This window comes from Sturnira hondurensis, unplaced genomic scaffold (genome assembly GCF_014824575.4).
Source record: "Sturnira hondurensis isolate 20B ecotype Veracruz unplaced genomic scaffold, ASM1482457v3 Scaffold0014384, whole genome shotgun sequence".
NCBI lineage: Eukaryota > Metazoa > Chordata > Mammalia > Chiroptera > Phyllostomidae > Sturnira > Sturnira hondurensis.
Window position 1 is genome coordinate 36506422 of NW_028087015.1, and position 14477 is coordinate 36520898.

The following is a 14477-nucleotide window of genomic DNA, read 5'->3' on the forward strand; positions in this document are numbered from 1 at the left end:
TTCTTTGGCATTTATCACATTCACCTAGCTCTTCTTTAGAATTTAGCCTGCCATTTGTTTGATTTGTTACGCAAACTAGTCACTTCCTGTTAAACTAAACTCTTGGTGTGTCTTCTTAGGACTGCGATGAATGCCTCATGGAATCTATGACTCAAATACAACCCCTGTTTAAGGTCACTAGAGAATGGATATACTCCCCAGAATCCGTCCTTCCACCCCTTGTCCTTCCTTCCTTCCCACTCCCTCTTCCTCTCTCTCTCTCTTTTTAAATATAAACACCTCATAATAACATCCAAGCTACCTTCTAGGATCCCAATATCTTCAACCAATAAGATTAGCAGCAAACAGATACCTCTACTACAGGGGTTCCAACCAAGAGTTTGCTTTGTCCCCCAGGAGACATTTGGAGACATTTTCACTGTCACAACCTGGACTGGGGGGAGGGGGGCAGGGAGCTACTAGGCTCTACAGAGCTACAGCCCAGGAACACTGTTAAACATCCTGTAACACAAAGACAGACCCTACTTATGGCACAGAATTGTCCGGCCCCAAGTAAAATGTGCCGAAGTTAAGAAAGCCTGGCTGGTAAATCTACCCTTCCAACAGTCTTTGGGACGAGTGGGCACTGAGATTTGAAGTGTCCACGAGTTGCCTGCAGGTGGTTGTCACACTGGTAAAGTGCTCCCAGGAAAGCCAAACCCAATAACTGAAGAACTTTTGGGTGATCTACGTGGCATTGTCTTCAACGATGCTTTGAGGCGTAGTCTTACTAAATAATCAAACACACAACACACCGGCTTTGTCTCATAAGAAACACCGCTCTCTGGGAGGAAAGTGTCCCCCCTAGCAGCTTGCCACAGGCTCCCACAGCACAGCCCCAGATGTCCAGAACAGCTTCCCTGCCTTTATTCTGAGAACAAAGCTCCAGGCTCCCCCTTTATCGCTGAGCAATGACTACCATTAAATCAGACAGCGTTCCAGGAAGCCACACAGAGCTCCAGCTGCTGTCACTGCTTACCTGGGGGGACAGTCCTTTTCATGGCACTTCTTCTGTCTCCCATTGGGCTGTGTTTCCGGGTCACAGAACGTAGCTTTCACCATGCCATGGCCCTTCCTCACGCAATGGGCAGTCTGGCGGCGGGCACCTGGGGGTCAGACGGAAAGGCTCACACACACTGAATCCTGAGCCCACATGTTTGCTTTCAGCCCCCTGGTCACGTCAAGAGATTGTGCTTATAGCTGATGGGAGAGTTGTCTGTATTTGGTTCTTAAAGTAGCAGCAAGAACTGGGGACCTTTTGTTACCCACACTCAGGCTGCAGTTGGCAATGGACGGAAGGGCCACAGATAACATAGGCAGACTAACATACACTCTACTATGCAGGTTACAGTCTAGCTGTGGAGATAAGACTAATGCATATCTGCCAAATAAAAAACAAAGTGAGATTTAAATAAGGGACACATGCATCCCCAGGCATTGCAGCACAATGGCCACATTATTAGTTTAGGAAGGGAACAGAGGAGTGGGGACCTTTCCATTAGCTGGGGTTCATAAACTCTGGGAGGTAGAAATAAAATTCAAAATAATGTTGTTCAGAGGTTATGTTTGTCAAGCAGAGGGTTTTGATGACACCGCTGCCTTTGGAGACCAGGTCGGTAACATGAATAAGAGAAGCAGGCAGGGAGCGGCAGGCAAAGCAGGCTCATCTGTGGGCTGGAGTTGACTATGGATATTCAATAAGAGCTAACTCATGCAGTGGTTGCCTTGTCCTGGGCATGATTCTAAACCATGGGTGTGTGTCTCAGACAAACATAAACATATACAAAATGTATTACCTATTACACATTACAAAATACAACTAAAACCCCACAACTACTCAGTGAGGTCAACACTCTCATTATCACTCTCTGACAGATGAAGAAACTGAGTCACAGTGAAGTCCTGTAGTTTGGAAGAGGAGAAGGACCACTGGCTTTGCTAACTCGGACGTCAATAGCAAGAGAACTTGCAGGAGTGGCCAGTATGTCATCCACTGAAAGGTAAAGGGACAGTGAGGAAGAGAATCATCCATCATTTCTCCTGAGAGAGAGAAGACTTCAATGTTGAAAGTGAAACATGGGGTGAGGCGTCTGAAGACTGAGGCCCCGGGGGACAGAGCAATCAGCTTGCAGAGGCTGCCACCCTGAGCTCTCAGGACGGTAGGACGTGAGTGGTGGGCTCACTGTGCCCAAACAACAGAACTGGAAAGGCTGTGAGCGTACCAATAAGATGGCCACTCCCTCCCTTTACTGGCAAAGGCAGAAAGGGGCTCCCCCCAGCCACACCACCAACAGGACCCGGACTGCAGCAGACCCTCCTTCACAAGGCACCTCGCCCTACTTCCCGAGGACTTGGCCCAGCCCAGTCGCCCAGCTTGGCGCACATACTCCAAAACCTGTGAAGGAACCTCACCCTTGAAACACACCAGAGGGAGTCACAGTTAAGTAGATCCTCTAAAATGAATCGACAGCATGTGATTGTTAAATCAAACAGTATTTTATTCTTTTTGAAAAGAGAGGTAACCTTCCAACCACAAAGGCTTTCTGAACTGATACATGATGTGTTATTCTTCTTTTGTCGTGTAAATAAACACTTTCGACAGCTGGAAGCAACACTGTAAAGAGAACGGTCACAGTGCCACGTGTGAGCAGTTGTTGGGAAAGTCACGAACTCCTGGGGAGGGGTCGTGGACACTGAGACGGAGAAGGGCTGGAGCCAGCAAAGCTGACATGGATCTGCCACTGTCGCATAGAAAAAGAAAAAGCTCGGAGACTTAGAAGCTTTATCAAAACTTTAGGTAGTTTAGCAAACTCGAGATGTCAGAAGATCAAAGGAAATGATGAGGTGACTCTAATGGTTTGGAAACACCCACAAAGGTGTTGTTTCTGTGCACGAATAGCAAGGAGTGGTGTGCTGGGGGCTCCTGATGGCAGAAGTAGAAAGGGCACAAGACACTAAGTAAAATCCCCTGAAGAACATGTTAATGACATTGCCTGGGTCAATCCGCCGGCCCAGCAGTGAGAGAAACAGGTGGACTGGCCAGGCGGAGACAATGGGAAATTAACAAGGATGTGTCAGTTTCTCAGCGGGCATTAATGGTCCCGGTGACCAGTAACCTTCTGGCCTCCTAGCCCTTGAGTTCTCACATGACAGATACAAAGCTAAGCCCAAATTCTCCCTGAGGCACCCCCAACCCAATGGCCTGACTCCTCCCACGTTGCAGGAGGACAATAGCTGGCCAGAGGGGTCCTCCTCAATTTTAGTGCTTGTGGGTTCACTCGGTAAAATGTAATCTATAATTCCATTCCATAACACTTTCTGGTTAAATAAATATAACAAAGAAGTAGAATCCCAGGGTGCTGGGTTTTAGTCTCTACTTGTCGTTCCACACATCATTTAACTAACTGTAAGAAAATAACACAGACGTTCAGAAACTCTTTGAGGGAATGAAGCTGATTCCTGGAAGTGTCTTTGTCATTTTAAAATCTATAATTCGTGAAGGGACACCAAAGTTAAAGTTTAATCACTGGAAAATTTAGATGAAAGGATTCTAGTTAATATGATTGTACGGTTTACCTAGAATATAGTTGGTAGAAATCATTGTCAGAATAGTTCAAAAGTGCATTAATTCATATTGCCTCAGTGGCAAGCCATAGTTTCCAATGATGGCTGTAACAACAATCTGTCTCCCAGCCAGTCCTTTCCACAATATGACCATGCCATCCCTCCATCCAGACAGGGGTGACTGGCTATCCCGTCCTTGAACCGACGGTGGGGGTGAAGCTATGTGAGCTCGGAGGACAGGTCATAAAGGGCCATGCAGCTTCCGTCTGACTCCTGAGGCTCTCTCACTCTTAGGATGCGCCAGCTGCCAAGGTACAAGAAGCCTGCACCCTGGGAGAGGTCAGGTATAGGCGCCCCAGTTGACCGTCCCAGATGAGCCCTGCCTTTGAGTCATGAGCCCAGGTGCCAGTCACATGCGTGAAGAAGGCTCCTGGTGATTCCAGCCCCCAGGCATCAGAGGCACCCCAAGCTATGTGAGCCTTCCTAGCCAAGGTGCAAACACCAAGCTGCAGAGACACGCCATCCCCCCGTGCCCTGTCTGAATTTCTGGCCTACAGAATTCAGCACTATAAAATGCACTATTAAATGATGTTTGTTTTATTATACTACATTTAGGTTGGTTTGGTAAATAGCAGTAGTAACTGGAACAGCACTCAGTAAAGGCTAGCTGTCTTCCTTTCTCGAGTCAGGGCCCAGAGCTGCAATCCAGCTTGGCTTGCTGGTAGTCTAACCACCATTGATTTTATTGATGTTTTATCTCCTCTTCTTCTGTGTTATATTTCTGCTATTTGTCCCTCCAGATCTGCTCTGCCCCTGCTCTGAACCCTGGAAAGCTGATCCTATTGATCACTGTGGCTTCTAGTTGGGTTTGGAAATGAAGACTCTGTCTCTTGGGAGAAATGCTCCTTTCCCTTACTTCTTCAGGCCAGGGATGGGAGCCTCATTTGATCCACCCTCGAATGTTAATGGGCAGGGGTAATGAACTACCTTTCTCTGTTTCCCTAAACCCTACCCATGCCTTTGAAAGTAGCCCAGGTATTCAGTTGGGGTGTGCCATATTTTTCCTGCAGCGAACTTGGACTGATAATGTCTCCTTTGCAGTAAGAAATCGCAAACATTAATCTAGAGTGCCATACTCATTAATCCACTCTGCAAACCAGTTGCTAGAATAACAGAATGTTCTCTTGACCTAGGGAATTATAACACTGCCTGGGAAGGGGTTAGAATCAAGTTATCTCTTTAAGAGCAGCAATCGTGACGTAACATTGCAAATGCAGGAAGCACAAAAGATTGGGTTGAGTTGATATGACTTGATCTCTGCAGAGAAATTAAAAAAAGAAAGCTTTTAATAGCTTAAAGAAAGGCAAGCTTTTAATTTGGCTTGCCTTTTATCACTTTCTCTCACACACAGAACATAGTCAAAAAAGAAATTTTGGTTAATTAAAGATGCCAGTCAGTCAACATGCTGTCTCAGCACTAAGTTAGCGGCCTATTTGGAAGTATCCCTTGAAAATGGCATTAAGTACAAATCAATCACATTCCAAAATATATGGGAAGCAAATTCAAAATGTGATTCTCATAGAATTCCGAGCTTCTCCATGTAGCAATGAGAATATTACCATGTAGCTATAAATTCTGAGAAAATTTTCTTGGACACTAGAAGCAAAAGATCAATTAAGAGTTTTTACTTTTAAGAACTATCTTCCCATACCCCTAAGCCTGATGCTGTTGAGTGGAAATTCTGCCTTGATATAAGAAAAAGTTCCTTATATCCAAGGAGAAAAATGAACAATGGCATAGCTCTTCATATTCCCAGCTAAATATTGGGACTTTAAAACAGAGGTAGCCTATTATATAATTAATGTACTTCATATAGAAATTTCCTTATCCAAAAATTGTTTAGGAAGGATATGGAAAAAAACAGCTGAAGACTTAGCTTACTGTAATGACCTGTGGCAAAAAAATTGCAGTATTTCCTATTATATCCAAAGATTAAAGATACTCAAAGCACTGAATATTTAATCAGATCATGTGAAAGAGATTCTAAGTACTGCAACTCAGTCTTTAACACACTGACAAAGAACATGATATCCTTCTTCATAACCCCTTAAGTGAGTATAAATAAAGCTGTACAAGTTAAATTTTACATTAGCACATAAATGATAACGTTGAAAATTTATAATATCTAAAAATATACCCTAAAACTAGGTGTCACATTGATTTGAATAACGTGAGATGGTAATAGTTCCATGAATCAGTAGAGGGCACTATCACTACAATGGCCCTAATGAGACAGAAATGACATTCACTGTAGAGGAAGAACGGAGGACTAGGGAATGTTAACCAACCGTCTTCCTGGCAAATCCATCCTGACTCTACCAACTTGCAATGTCAGTTCTAAGTATTGACCTTGTTAATTCTGGCTCCTTGACCCCTTCCCTTCATCTCTGATTTTCTTGATCAGTGAGTTTTCAGATCGAACCTTCATATTAAAAGCTCAGTGACAGAAAATTAGGGTCTCATCACTACAAGAGCTCAAACACATTGAACTGTGTGTGTATGTGTGTGTGTGTGTGTGTGTGATCAAGAACAACCACAACATCAATATCAACTCCACCACCATCGAAATCAGCAATGGATGAGCGTCTTGCTGAGTGATATCAGGAATCTGGCTAGCCTGCTCCAGCCTCAGTCCTATGAGACTGTAGGACTCGCAGGCTGCTGTGAGGATAAAAGGATGCACATACCCTGATATGTACACAATGTACCCTAAGTCCTAGCACAGTGCTTAATGCCTGTCAGGTCCTTGAGAAAAGTTGTTGAACCTGAATCTGAAGTCTCTTTGTAACCCACTCTCCCAATCATCGGCATTAAGCACTGTGCCGCACGTTTATTTCCTACAGACTATGAGATTGGGGTTGGCTCCACACTCTGATACCAGGGACCAGAGCAAACCCTCCTCCTCAGTCCTCACACTCCTGTGATGCCACCTCCTCGCTGCAAACAACTGAGCTCTTAGTCACACAATTCATGATTTCTCCTAACTCAAAAGGACACCACCACTGATTTCAATAAACACAGATATTAACTGAGTATCAACTAATGAGGTTCCATTTTTTCATTATCCATTGCTGAAAGCCACACATCTCAGAACATCAGGAAGTCTCCACACAAATGGTTTTTATCCCCCTGAAATCCAAAAGAACTGATTACATAAACTGGCTGTCATGGTCAAGGATAACTTATAAGAAATGATAAGAAATGCTCGAACCAGAGCATTGCCGGTGCTTGAAGGATGCTTAATAAAATTAGGCAGGACATGGTTCTGTTCTATGAAAGATCCATTTTCAAAATTTGCAACCGTCAAGAAGTGCCTTCCTGCTCATAAGTCCCTTCTGCAGCCACTGAGGACAGATCAGACAACACACACGGTTAAGATCGGAGGCCTGAGAATCCACACCATTCATGGGTTAACGAGAATTCGGTAGTCAGCATTTTGCAGTGAGCAAAACAAGCCTTCACAGAAACTAACGGAGAAGTCCTGATTGAGAAGCAAGTGCATTTGTCAGAGAGAAAAACTAAGGGCCTGCAAATAAGGGAGAGACTCATCTCTGCTGGCCGCGTGGGGTAAAACAGGATGGGACTAAGACCAGCAGAACCAGAGGCCATGAGGTTAGCCACCTTGGAAAGGTTTGCAGTTAATGGTTCCCCATTCATGGAAGTTGGAAGTTGCCACTCTGTCCTAACAAGTAAAAAGCCAAGTAGACTGAAAAATCAAGTCTTCTTGGATGGAAGAGAAGAGAGGGCCAGAGGGTCAACCGCTGTAGCCAGGGAGACGGACAGTGGAATAGGAGTCACAGCTTTTGGGAGCAGAAACCACGACAGGAAGCAGAATTGCACCAGATTACTCAGGTCAGATTCCAAACTGCGGATCCAGAAAACACCAAGCAGGATAAATATTTTTAAAATTACATACACCTAGGCATATCATTTTCAAATCACAGAAAATCAAAGATAAAGAAAAAGTCCTGAAAGAAGCCAGAGGGGGAAGGCGTTTTCCTAATAAAGGAACAAAGAGTTACATCTGACCTCTCAGAAATCATTCAGGGGGGAGAGAGTGGGGTCGAACATTGAAAGTGCGGAGAGAAAAAACCCACCAATCTGGAATCCTGAACCCTGTGGAATTATCACTCAAAAGTGAAAGATAAATACTTTCTTAGACAAACAAGAAACTGACGAAACTCATTGCAAGTAGACCTCCCATGCAAGAAACGTTAAGAGAGTTACTTGAGGAGAAAGAAAGTAATATAGATCAGAAACCTGGACGTATAAAGAAAAGCATCACAGAGGCAATAATAAAAGTTTTAGTTTTCCTTACTCTGAATTGATCCAACAGTTTGTTAAAAATAATAATGCCAATGATGTATTTGATTATGTTTATATATATATATATATCTTATATATATATGCTCATGTATTCTTATATAATAAGTGACATGAATGACAGTAATGACACAAGGGATGGGAGGTAGGGTGGAATTAGGCTTATTTGGTCATTATAAGGTGTTTATACTGCCCCCAAAGTGGTGCGGTGCTATTTGAAAGCAGATTTGGATTAGCTGTAAATGTATATCGCAAACTCACAGGGGTGTTCAACCGTTTGGCATCTCTGGGCCACACTGGAAGAAGAATTATCTTGGGCCACACATTAAATACACAAACACTCACAAAAACTGATGAGCAAAACTAAGGTTTTAAGTAAATTTATGATTATGTGTTGGGCTGTATTCATAGCCATCCTGGGCCGCAGGAGGCCCACAGGCCATGGGTTGGACACCCCAATAGGAAAATCCCCCCAAAATGTCTAGCCACTCCAGCTATGGATTCTCGTTAGTTCATCGACAAAGTACAACAGAAAGGTTATAGATCTCCACTGTATATCACTTGAAGTTTATTTTATATATTTATGCAGATGTTAAACTCCTCATTTCATAGCCTGTGCTTAAACCCACCTCAATAAGTCCTCCTATTAGCTTCATGAAGTCCTACATTTAAAGCAGCACCTCTAGCCACTGTCTGGACTTGGGGGATCCTCCCTGACAAGTACAGTGGATGAAGTCAGTTGGACTGGCAGCAGGGCAAGTGCACTTTCAGAAAGTCAAGGACAGAACTGACTCTGGTTTCCCAAGGAGGTGAGTTCTGTCTTCCGAACATCAGTAGGCGGTCACACAACAGGGTCATAGTGGAACCTGTGTCCTGGTTACGATTCTCCAGCTTTATCAGTCGTATGTGGACAAACCTCAAACTGCGTGGTTACTTTGAGCCTCAGTAGGGTTACCGTCAGATAAACCCTGCAAGGACTAGTTTCAGCAAACCTGTTTCTGCTTTACACGTATTTATGTCCAACACACACGATGTAGCTTCCTAGACAGCTGAGGAGAGTTTGAGCAAATCTCTAAGAGTTTTGTAGAAAGTTTTTACATCCCTATTTCGCTGGAACACTGGCAACATTTTTCAGTGAAAGAGTATAAAACTAAAATAATACAATGCTAAAAATAAAACACTTGCCTTTTCCTACTAGAACACAACGTTCCTTACACAAAGGGACAATGATAAACCCTAGAGGAAACGCAGCCAAGTGGGGCGAAGGGAAACTCAGAGTTCAGGGCAGCACAGGGAAACGAGCCCTCCCTTTCGTGCAGCCACAGTTGTCCTTACAGACTCGAAAATGCAGAACAGAGGCGACCACAGAGCACAAAATTGGAAAAGGTCACGTTCAGAAGCGATGACCCATTTTCTAACAATAATGCCATTACTATGAATTTTATTAAAAACAGGACATTTTGTGTATTATATCTTACAACGGGTAGGGTTTTGCAGTACTAGAGACGCAATGGGGCAAAAATGTGGCTTTTATACTTTTTATGAATGTGATCTTGAGTTTTTGCCAAAATACTTTCTTGTTTAACAAAGAGTCTGGAAGCTTCCTAGCGAGACCCGTATCTGTGCTGAGCCATTTCTGCAGGAACAGCTGTTCCTTCACAGATAATCCACTGGCTGAACTTCATGGGTGACCTTTCAATGGGCAACTCAGGTGAAATGGTTCAACAAGCCCCTTGTCGTGGAAGGTAGCACTTGGTATTCCATTCCCTTCCAACCTTTCCTGAAGGACAGCTGGTCCTAACCCCCCAGCATCCCTGCAAAGTCACACCCTAGGGATAAGGCAGGGGGGCAGGCACATGTGGCTGAGAGGACAGAGAACGGATACGAGCGTGGAGAGAAGACTGTGGCTGGTCTACTCCGAGGGTCCTCTTGACCTTTGAAAAGTGGACTGTGGAAAAGAAGTTGGCTTTGTGACATTTAGCTACATTTATAATGTTGTGTTGCCACTTTATAACATGGGTTTACCATCTAGAACAAAGATAATAAAAACCTTTAAATAGATAAACTAAGGAAATAGCATCTTAGTGGAGTTATGCGTAAATAGCCTTTTGCTTCAAAGGCATAATAGTAATACGTAAAATATAAACTATAAGAAGTATTAACTAATAAAATATGAAGACATAAAAAGAGAAAACCAAAAACAAACAATACTCAAATGTAGGTAACTATCCCCACAGGAGGGCGGGCAGGAGCTCCGTGGAGGAACCACCAGGCTCTGGGCCAGCAGAAGCAATTAGCGGTGGCCATGTGCTGAACTCCAGTGAAGCCTGAGGGTTCAAAGTGCCCACGTGAGCAGGGAAAAGACTGTCCTTGTCACTAAGTTTAAGAGCCTTCCCTGTTGGTGAGTTTCAGGCCTAGGAAGGCAGCCAAACCAGAGCTCAGCTTTTCACCCCGCTGCTCAGCCATGTTGCCTGCCGGCTCCAAGATGACGTCTAACATATCGTCAACGTCCCTAAGAGATAGCAATGCGGAACAACCTTGACTTGCCCTGCCCTGAAATGAGGTCTCACAGTGTGGTCGGGGGAAAAAAACTGCGAAAACGCTAGAAAAAGTGGATGCACATGGAAAGAAGGGGGGAAAGGGGCGGGAAAGAGAAAAAAGAAACTGAAAGGAAATCACACTCCAATCGAGCCTGTGAATTCTAGTTCCCAAATATGTACCAAATCTAATGCTAAGAAAAGCAACAGAATAATTACAAGAGGAATCTATTCTTGATAAAACAGAGTTGATGGGGCAGCACTATGAACTGAAGGTTGGTGTCCGTCCCCTCCAAACTCATATACTGAAGCCCTAACCCCAGTGTGAGGGTATTTGGAGGTGGGACTTTTGGGAAGTGACGAGGGTTGGTTGAGGTCACGAGGGTGGGCCTCATGACAGAATTAACGCCCTTATAAAATGAGAAAGGGACACAAGAGGTCCCTTTCGCTGCCTGCCATGTGAGGATACAGCCAGAAGGTAGCCATCCGCAAGCCCGGAAAAGGACTCTCGCTGAGAAGTGAATCTGCCAGCACCTTGATCTTGGACCTCCCAGCCTCCAGAACTGAACGAGAAATAGATGTGTGTTGTCTTGGCCCCCCGATCTAGGATAATCTGTTACAGCAGCCCTCCGCTGACCAACACAGGCAGTCTGACAAACGCTTTTCAAATAAAGGTCTCACTGCCTCCGGGTATTTTCACCTAGAACTCTCACTGGCACTTTCATTGAACATATGTAATCACAAATTCTGCTTCAGACCTGGGTCTTGTCCCATGGTCCATGTCTCAGTGAAGGACAACACCGTGTAGCCAGTTGACTGAGGGAACCCAGCAGTGTTACCCTTCAGCCTCCCCTGTGCTCAAATGCCAGCAGGTAAACCGAACCACTGGGAGGTCCAGTCCAGTCTGCGTCCTGAATATCTCCACATCGGTATACTTTGGCCACCTTGCCACCTGAGTTCTTGTCCAAGCCACTCTTAGGACTTTCTGAGACCACAGCAATGGCCTTCTATCTCTGTTCCTTGCCTCCGCTAGTCAACTCTGGGGAAAAGGAGAGGGAGTGTGCAACCAAAGGGTGCTCTTCGAGTGTTCTGTGCGTTTTTTCTTTAAAGGTGATCTCCGAAATAAACACGGCAAGATCTGATAAAGATGAGCAGTCGATGCACAGGAGTTCGCCACCACATTCTCCCTTTTGCTGGGGTGTCTGAAATGTTTTCCAGCGAAAAAGTATAAAACTAAAATAATACGGTACTAAAAATAAAATAGAATGATCACCATGACCTGCTTGTCATCCTTTTACTGTGGAAATCAATCTGGTATAAGTTTTTTGACATTATCATAATTTTTCTTCTTTTTGAGACTAGAAATGCCATCTGCAAATTAACATGAACAAGATCATTTTTTTACACGGATGGTCAAAAGATGCTCATGAGGAGGTGCTGATCCAAAAGCAACTGGTTAAGGGAATCTTGCTCTGTCCTGCCGTGAAATATAATGCATCCATAAAACTGCTATGCAGATTAAATCACACATGGAAAGGCACCCACGTTATGGTGTTAAGTGAAAGCATGTGTGTCTAGGTACATAAATACTTCCACATGCACACCCCATATACACATCTGTGATTAGAAACAAGAATACTGAAAGGCAACAAAGTACCAAAGTGCATGTGTAAGGATGGTGACTTTAGTTTTCATTTTTCAGTAATGCATTTCGTTTTTATAACATAGAAAGTTTTCTCTGAAAGGAAATAAAATGCATCACCAAGCGCAGCATTTGGGGCAGTCTTCCATTTTTATACGAAGCAGTGTGCATCCTGCGTGAAGAGTCGCATGTCCCTCCCTGTGTGCGAGAACTGCAAACGGAGACAGGCTGTCTGTCTTCTCTGCCAAATCCCAGGGCTCACTGTCACTCAGAGGCAGTGTGGACGGATAGGTCCTGCTAAGGTTTAGTAACCAGAACGATCGTGGCCGAGTAGGCAGAGGTAATACTGAAGGACCGAACTGGCTGCATCCAAACACAATGCTTGACTCACATTTCGTAAGGATGTCTCTTGTCCTGACTAACCTGGGATGCATCTTTGTGGTCACGGTACACATTGGCCATTTAGCTTGCATTTCCTGTGCTCTGAAATATGCATGTGTAATGCAAAGGGTTCATTCCAGGTTGAAGTAGAAGGGGGGGTGGGGGTGGGATGGGTGTTCTCCCTGCCCAGTCAGGACTGTCTGATGTCACTCCTTTGGGTCCCTGGACAATGATTTAAGCCTAAAGCTTAATCCTGGCCTTCACCAAAGAACAGAAACAAGGCAATGAGAAATCGAAGAAGTATTTCTAACAATAGTCCTGGTGACTTCATTTTCCTTACAACTGCTCCTCAGGGAAATATTTTTCATCAATTTATTTTATGCTTAAATTGCTTTGCTTCTGCCTTAAGCCTGGTCCTCCTGAGCAGTGGGGGCTGGCAGGAGGGTGGGGTTGAAGGGGGGGAGGACCTGCAGTGGGAACAGCAGGAATGACTCTGACTAACACCTCTCACGGTTGCTGCCACAGATGGTACCTTTGACCCAGACAGATCTTTAGAGTTTTAGGATTTTCAAAACATCACATATTTTGAAATGAACATATGGTATGATTCTTGTGATTTCTGAAACTTAATCCTTGGTTTTCTGTATTTCAAGAAGGAGGAAGTTGGTAATACAAAAATTGTTTATAAGGTTGATGGTGCATGACTCATTGTCTGTCTCTAAACCCCTTTCGACAAATACCTCCTGGGGGGGGAGGGCAGTGGGAGGGGGTGTCATGGGTGGGGGGACAAGTCAACCAGTGGTGAGACAGAGAAAGTGAGACGGAGCCTGTGGAGGAGCAGAATGGATTCTGCTGGCCCACTCGCTCCTTCACTTTTATTCTCTTTGCTACATCACAGACTCAGGCACTTCACCCTGCAGCTGCCCTGGTTTTATAGGCAGTGGTTACAGGCTAGAGACAGAAAGTCTCAGGACAGACTTAGACAAGATCCAAAAGGAGAAAGGCCGAGGCTTTCTCATAGGCACGTCTATGAAAGCCCTCCAAGTGAGTGACAGGCCCTGAGCCCTGCCCACACAGGCCTTGGGAAAGAGCACATGGCCCCACAGCAGGGCGGTTTGTGCTCTACCAGTGTTCCCATGCCCCGCCTCTCTGGGTCAGCCCCCAGCCTCTCTCTGCAGCTAGATTGTGGTGCTGGAGAACTAAGGCCCAACAATGAAAGGTGAGCTGAAGTGAGTGCTTCCCCTTTGAGGCCAAGGCCATTAATCAGAGGCAGTCTCTGCCTCTTCCACTTCTCTCTCCCCTGGTGAGGCAAGCTGGGAACCACACACTTCAGATATGTGAGCTTTGAGATGAAGTAGGGCCACCCAGCCTGTGTCAGACTTGGAATGAGTTCAAAATAAACCTTCACTATGTTGAATTCCCGAGATTTCAATTTTCTTTGCTCTGGTAGCAAAACCTGTCCCATTCTGATACTTGCCAGCCAGGAATCTCTCCTAACGCTTGACTTGGTGAGAGAAACTACTCTCCTAGTAAATCTGGCAGAAAAAGAACACTGGGCTAGAATTTAGGTGGTTTTTTTTTCTGTATTTGGCCATAATTTATACTATATTTTCGGGCGGGTTACTTGACTTTTGTGGTCCTCGGGCCTTCAGCCAGAGCAGCGGCTGTGTTAAGTCTTTCTGTTTTGCATTTTAAAAAGCCACGTAACCCTTCTGTTAAACAAAACCTTTCGTGAAGGCCAGGCTATAAAGCTGGTGAAAGAGGAAGTGCCCCCCTGTTTGCTCCATGAGCTTCACACCGACTCCCCACAGGGTCCCCGGGCCCTCTCTGTGGAAGGCGCAGACCCACGGGCTCAGCATCAAACCACTGCCTCAGACGGCTCCACAGCCCGGCCTGGAGCTCACGCGGGCTCACGGTGAAGCAGCTGGTTC

At 44.9% G+C, this 14477-nt stretch overlaps 1 protein-coding gene across 1 annotated transcript in view; it reads right to left on the bottom strand.

Annotated features, from left to right (window-relative positions):
- Positions 1-14477, bottom strand: part of ADAMTS12 (ADAM metallopeptidase with thrombospondin type 1 motif 12) — a 213689-nt gene that overhangs the window by 55170 nt on the left and 144042 nt on the right. Inside the window, exon 17 of the mRNA XM_037063137.1 lies at positions 1019-1145. Within this exon, the coding sequence (XP_036919032.1) occupies positions 1019-1145 (127 nt within the window). The remainder of the gene's footprint in view (positions 1-1018; positions 1146-14477) is intronic.